Here is a 7,153-nt window from a genome sequence, read left to right as displayed (position 1 = left end):
ATGTTGTATGTTCACTTTCATTAAATTCTAAGATGTCTTTAATTTCATTCTTTAATTCTTCCTTGACCAATTTGTCACTGAGTAGAACCTTGTTCAACTTCCATGTATATGTTATTGTTGTTATTGAAGACCAGCCTTAGTCTGTGGTGATCTGATAGGGTGCATGGGGTTATTTCTATCTTCCTGTGTCTGTTCAGGCCTGTTTTGTGACTGATTATAGGATCAATTTTGGAGAAGTTACCATGAGGTGCTGGTAAAGAAAGTATATCCTTTTGTTTTAGGATGGAATGTCTATAAATATCTGTTAATTACATTCTGTTCACAATTTCTGTTAGTTTCTCTATGTCTCTGTTTAATTTCTGGAGAGAAATATTTTACATTATTTGTGGTTAATGGAAGAAATGAAGCAGTCTTGAAAAATTGACTGTTGTAGATATAGAGGGAACAAATGTTCATATAATTATTGAAACCATTCCTTATATCCAGAAATACTAAGTAATTTTCCAGAAGACATGACAGACATAAGATCTTGAACTAAGGTATAGTATAGGGGAAAGGTCCTGCTGACCTGAAAATGAGTAATCAATCATTCCAGATGATCTTAGTGATTTGGAGAATGGTTTGAACTCTCCAGATCATATGGGGGAAATGCAGTGTGACACATATTGAGGTAAAACTGTGCTAAATGTAAAGACGATGTTAATATCCCTGAGGGAAGTATGTTGCTGATCAATAGACATTGATTCAGTCTGGCCCCAAGCTCTGATTATGCTTGGGTATGGTCTGGTAGTATATATAGGAGGCAGAAAGTTGAATGAAGACATAGCTTAGGTGAAGTAGATTTCCTGGCTGGGAGCCTACACTGTCCTGGATCTGCTCAGAAATGCAGCTGACTTTGACTCTTTCGGGCTCTGGTAAGTTGACATTCATCCATGTACCCCTTAGTAAACATTAATAGTGCATACATGTTCATGATGTGTTGGAGTGTATATTTACTTTTGAATGTGATGTGCTTGTCAAAGTGCCTCCAAAATATTTCAGTTTTGACCTGTTGATATCAGTAACTATTGCCTCATCTCTGAAAGAAACATTTTACCATGTTTCTGGTTAAGGGAGGAGATTTGAGTTTAGTAAAATGGTCTTGAACTTCAAATATGTACAAATAATGACTTGTTTTCTTGAGCTCATGTTTAATCAAAGCTCTATGTGTTTACATCTACTCTGCATCTTTGGAGAACTGATATTTGATCCTCTTCCATAGAAGAGGTAACAGAGAGATGAAAGGACTTTCTATATTCTATTTGCTCAATTACTTGTGAGAGCAGTGAATTTCAAGTGGGATTTCTCCTTGTGTTGTAGATGCAAGAAAATTCTCAGTTATTATACATTGTCTTCATTAACAGGAGAACGAAAGGGGATAATGTTCCTGGTACCTGTGGAGCACCAGCAATCGACACCTTCCACTATGAAGCACGCTTCCAGAACAACAAAATTTATAACTTAATTTGCATTATTGAAAGTAATAGGGCTTATTGATAATTAAAATATTAAATGACCTAAAAGATTAAATACTCCATTTTCTTCAAGTTCAGAAACAGGAAGTTATTATCCACTTGTGTACCAAACAAAATATTTTCTCTATCTGAATCAATCTAAATTAACCATTAAGTATCAAATTCCCAAAGTCTTAAGTAATTTTATACATGAGGAAAGTGAATTAATGGCAATAATAATGTATTTAATAAAATGAAAAACAAACATAAATCTCGAGAACATCAACTATGTTCACATAATGACTTGAGATTTCTGGTTCAAGGTTAGTCAATGTTCTTTGTGTTTAAAACTACTTGAAAAGTTATGTTTGAGCAAATTCAAACTCTGAGAGGTCTCCTCCATTTCCAGTTCTGTAATGGACAAATGTCACTAATTTTTGTATTTTTCAAGTTATGAAAATAAATAACCTATTAAACAATAGCAAATCAAACCACATGGCCGATAGCCCTCAGAAAAAACAACTTTTTTTTATTGTTGTAACTTCATATGCATAGATCATTTCAATTTGTTTCTCTGACAGCAGGTATGCAACTGTTGCTGCTGGTGTCAAGCTTGCTCCTTTGGGAAAAAGTGGCCTCCAAACCAACTGCCATTGTGTCCACTGATGATCTATATCATCGTTTGGTTGAACAGTCTCATAATACATTTATCATGGCTGCAGATGTATACCGTGAATTTGTAAGTAATGCCCTTGCTTCTGGATTCTTATCTTAAAGGTCTTTCAAATAGCCAAACACTAATAAAATTGGAATGTATCATGTACACAATTACAAACTTTTCACCATTGTAGGTAATAGAAAGAATCATATACCAAAAGTAGAATGGGCAGAATGTGAAGTTTCCTTCAATTCTCAAAAAATATTACAAAGCATTAAATGATATTGTAAAGTTTTCTATATTAACTTTAAAAATCACAGTTTGTTTTGATCTTTGTCACAGAAACTTTGACTTCCTGGTAATCTATCCTTGGGTTCTGTCTTTATGTTCATTCCTTACATATTGATCTGGAGATAAGTAGTGAAGGAGAATTGCATTGAAGTTAGTTATATCGAAAGAATAAATTAAAGAGTCAAAACCATGAGGTACTTAAATGAAAAGAATAAAGAAATGGGAAACCATGCAAGTAGTGAAAAACAAAGATAAAAACAATAACTCTCTTTTAAAATTCACAAATTCTAAGAATCATGGTTTTTCATTTTGAGGAAAGAGCCTTAGTGCAATTGAAGGGCTGATTTAGACCAAAAATACATTACCTCTTCCTTGGGGATATAAATCATTGGTTCAGAATCTTGACAGTGAGGAAACATTAGACACATTTCCATTGAAAATTGAGTATATGAACTATATATACATCCTTACATTCATAGGACATTCCCATTTTTAGTTTCCTTCACTAGTGTTTTTTAACCTCTTTATTTTTCTCTTCTAATTTTTCAGCAGTATAACATTTCTAAGAATTCTTACTTTTTGTAAATTGTCTGTTACTTAAAATTAAGTAATTTTGTATTTTCCTAATTAATACCTTATACAAGTACATTTTTCATATTATTAATATAAATATTTTATATTGATATCAATATATTTTTGTGAATTCTTAGTTTACTCACAGCTGTATATTTCCTTAAAATATGCCTAGAATTTAATGGTTAATTTGTTGACTGTATCAACAATAATGAATTGCATATTTATCACAAACATTGTGTGAACACCACTGGTAATATTTAATATCAAAGTCATGGAGACACAATCCCTGCTTTGAAAAGCACATCATATTTCTATGAATAAAAATGAGATATTTAAGGTACTGGAAAATAATATTAATTTTATAACATTTAGCCAAAGTCCAAGGAAATCTGATAATTAAAGATGAGTAATTAGGAGTTTGGAGATACTTCGTTTCTTTCTTAATAAATCATAACATTGGAAAGGACAATGTAAAAGAACAGTTAAGGGGGAAGAGATTGGGAGGACAGTAGATTAGTTTTCATATGTATGAGAAAGGAAAGGTAGGCAGATTATGTTTCCAGCAATCCATTGTGAAAAGTAATGCATAGTTCTTAAATATTAAAAATATATTGTTTATCAAATGAACTTATGATCATGTATGTTCCCATTAAATTGTGAAACCTCAAATGAATCAAAACGTTTAATTTCTTTCAGGATATAAATTTTGCCAAGAGAAGTTGGATGAAAGACAGGATACTTCCCCTGTGTCACACTGCTTCCATCCATACTCCAGAGAATCTAGAGGAAGTCCATGAAATGAAAGTAGGTTTCTTCCTTGTTTTGTTTTGCCAAACAAATAATGTTCCATATGTGCTGTTTTGCTATATATGATTACTAAGGCAATGAGAAATGTGATAATCTCAGCATTAATAGATGAAAGTGTCAGAAAATAATGGCATCATATAGTTGATAACTTTAGCACTAAGTCAGATCACTGCCAATTCACATTTTCCTTAGTTCTAACTGTCCAGCAAACTGTCTCTTTGTCCCCTTGGAAGCCCTTCTCTCAACTGGACACTCATCCTTAAACATATTTATATACATAAAAGAGTAAATACAAACCAAGTTTTATATGTGGTATGACACCAAAAAAATCTTCTGCCTTTCAGTAGCAGAAATACTTTCTTTTAAGTTTCTAAAGTCTGTGGGACTACTTCTGTTCATTTATTATTTGTATAGTCTTCCCTGACTGGTCTGTCTTCATATATATCTTAACTGAAAATCAGCTTTCTAAGAGACTCCTCTATACACGATCTCAGGATGACTTCCATTTTGATGGGATCTTGATAACTATGAACATCTACTGTATATGTGCTAGGATCTCTTCCCTTTGACTACTTGTCATAAACATCCGAGTTCGGTTTACATAAAAGTAATATGCAAATTTGCTTCCTACACATAATCTATTCTCTAGTCATATGTGTATTACTAATACAAGTAACATATATAATATACTCTGTGAAATAATTTACTACATAAAGAAAAATAGAAATAGAAATGGAAGAAAACATTTGTACAAACTGAATTTTCTAGACAATACACATAGCATTCTGTTGGCATGGAAATATTCAATGATGATAAACAATAGCTTATTGTTTTGAGGACACTATAAAATTTTTTCATTTGCATGTCAAGAAAGAATTTATCCTAAATTTCTTTCAGGTCATGCATACATTCTTCATCATTATTGTCTAATTTTCCTAGCATCATGTTGACCAGTACTGGCCTGTTTGTTTCATTCCTAAACATAAACATTTTTTGAAATTCTGATTGTACTTCTCTATGGTCTTTATTTTCATAATCTCTAGGATTCCTCATAGCAAATGAAAACATTTTATTTTGAATTACCCTGGAACTGCACTAACAATTATTAGTCAAAATTTCATTCTGATTTCTACTGATGCCTTGAATTAAAGTAATGTTCTGTAATAGTTTTTCTACTGCACATGTCAATACATAAAAAAAAACTTCCCTAGAACCAAAGGGTGTGAATCATGCAGATACCTGAAAAATAAAATTTGGAAAACAATTATTTTCAGTGAATATATTTTAATATTCTACATAAAAGTTACAAGAATATGAGAAATCAATTTGTCTAACTAGTGTAGAAATCATTTGAGCCATTAGCTTCTGTCAGTGTTGACATCGTAAACCGAAAAATTATGAGAAAATTATGAGAGTCATGTTTTTAGACACCTATCAAGCCCTATAGAACTGTTTTACTCACAGATAAGCAAGAAAACAAAGAGAAGAGGTTTAACTAGGCCACATGGTAAAATGCATAGAAACTCCAATATCATCATTTTGAAAGAATTATTAAGACCTACTTAGTTTTATTTAGCAAAGTGGAATTCCAAAGCTGAAAATATACCTTTATACAACATTTATTTAGAATGAAAATATTTGTATAATATGAAACCTTTAACATATATTATTAATAAAAATATACTGTGGTTTGCCTCTTTTGTGAAGAAACCATAGGCAGCTAACTATTCAGCTCTATGTCACTTAGTTTAATGTGGTGTCCAATAATATTTTCTTAGACTGAAGACTTCCTGAACTCAATCATCAATGTTTCAGTTTCCTGGAAAGAACCTCTGAAACACTTGGTGTCTGCAGTGACTGCTCTTCCGGGAGCTTCTGTTAGTATGGGGAAAAAAGCTGTTGATATGAAGGACAAAAATCTTATAATTCTGGAGGGACTTCAGACCTTATACAACAGGGTAAGCTGTTGTTAGGAATGCCTTTGTTCATGCTATATATGCAATTGGTAAATTGAGTAATGCAAAAGAATTTTGAAATACTCACATCAAAGGATAATTACTAAGAAGTTCACAGAACATTGGTCACCATAGAAAATTGTTGTGCCTCAGAGAAATTTGGACTGTAATTTTCCTGGATAGTTTCGGCACTCAGAAGATCTTATGACAATCATTTCCTGTATTGATTGAATCTTGTAGAAAGATTCAATAGAGTACACAAAATATGGATATATCTGAAAAGAAGAGCATCAGGATGCTCTACCTGAGTAAATATGGTATAAAGAACACATCAAGGGAAATACTGAGTGCATATAAAACTACTCAAAGGGAAAGGATTGGTGTAGCCTTCTCACTACATTTTAATACTATATATATGTATATATATATATATGACTGTCTACTGTAGAAATTATTTTAGCTATTAGCTTCTGACAGTGTTGGAATCTATGTTATGAGTGTCATATTTCTGGACACCTACTAAGCTCTATAGAATTCATCATTGGGAGAGAGAGAGAGAGAGAGAGAGAGAGAGAGAGAGAGAGAGAGAGAGAGAGAACAGGATAATGTCAATGTCAATAATACCTTTCCACTTGATGTTTAGACTCAGGCTAAAGTTGAAGAAAATTTTGAAAATTTTGACTACCCTGCCTGGTCTGGACTCAAAGACTTGCAGTCATCTGATGAAGACACTCATCTTTTTGCCATTTATAACCTGTGCCGCTGCTTTAAAAGGGACATCCATAAGATTGACACTTATCTCAAAGTCTTGAGGTGCCGAGTTGTCTTTAAGAACGAGTGTGGAGTGTCCACCTTTTGAAGTCTTGCACCCAATGTTGAACCAGACTTTTGTAATGCTTTTTCACCTCTCGGTGTATTCAGAGCTGTAATGGAATTCTTTTCATAAAATAAAATGTAATTATTTAGAAATACCAGACTCAGTGTGAAAATTGAAGGAAGTCTCTTCTTTCCCTTTAGTATCATATGGCTCCACACTTTGGTAATATGCATGTAACATTCTGAAGTTTGAAAATCACATATGCTATGTTAGGTCACAGTGAATGGAGGTAGACAATTTAATGAACCCAAAGCCCGAGAATGTTGCTATTCATCAGCTGTATTGTATCAAGGAGATAGATATATCTGACGTGGTTTATTTTGTGAGCATGTTTTTAGTCTAATAACAAACAAGTTCAATAGAATTGAACTGTCCATAAGTACAATTAATTTAGCCATTCCAAAATATAGTGTAGAAGAAGTATGCACCATATATGTATTTCTCCAGTCCACCTGCCACCTTGACCATCCTTAAGAACATCTTCAAAGGTACATGC

At 32.7% G+C, this 7,153-nt stretch overlaps 1 protein-coding gene across 2 annotated transcripts; it reads left to right on the top strand.

The window, feature by feature from the left end:
- Positions 1–822: 822 nt before the first annotated feature.
- Positions 823–6,756, top strand: Prl3d1l1 (prolactin family 3, subfamily D, member 1 like 1). Of its 2 annotated transcripts, none has more exon segments than NM_017363.3 (5): positions 823–914; positions 2,078–2,232; positions 3,715–3,822; positions 5,604–5,783; positions 6,424–6,756. In NM_017363.3, coding segments are annotated over 5 exon segments (690 nt in total). In that variant the 5' UTR covers positions 823–883; the 3' UTR covers positions 6,640–6,756.
- Positions 6,757–7,153: the final 397 nt, after the last annotated feature.

This window comes from Rattus norvegicus, chromosome 17, assembly GCF_021556685.1.
Source record: "Rattus norvegicus strain SHRSP/BbbUtx chromosome 17, alternate assembly SHRSP_T2T, whole genome shotgun sequence".
Classification (NCBI taxonomy): Eukaryota; Metazoa; Chordata; class Mammalia; order Rodentia; family Muridae; genus Rattus; species Rattus norvegicus.
The sequence above is the reverse complement of the archived record's forward strand: the minus strand, read 5'-3'. Positions and strand labels throughout refer to the sequence as shown.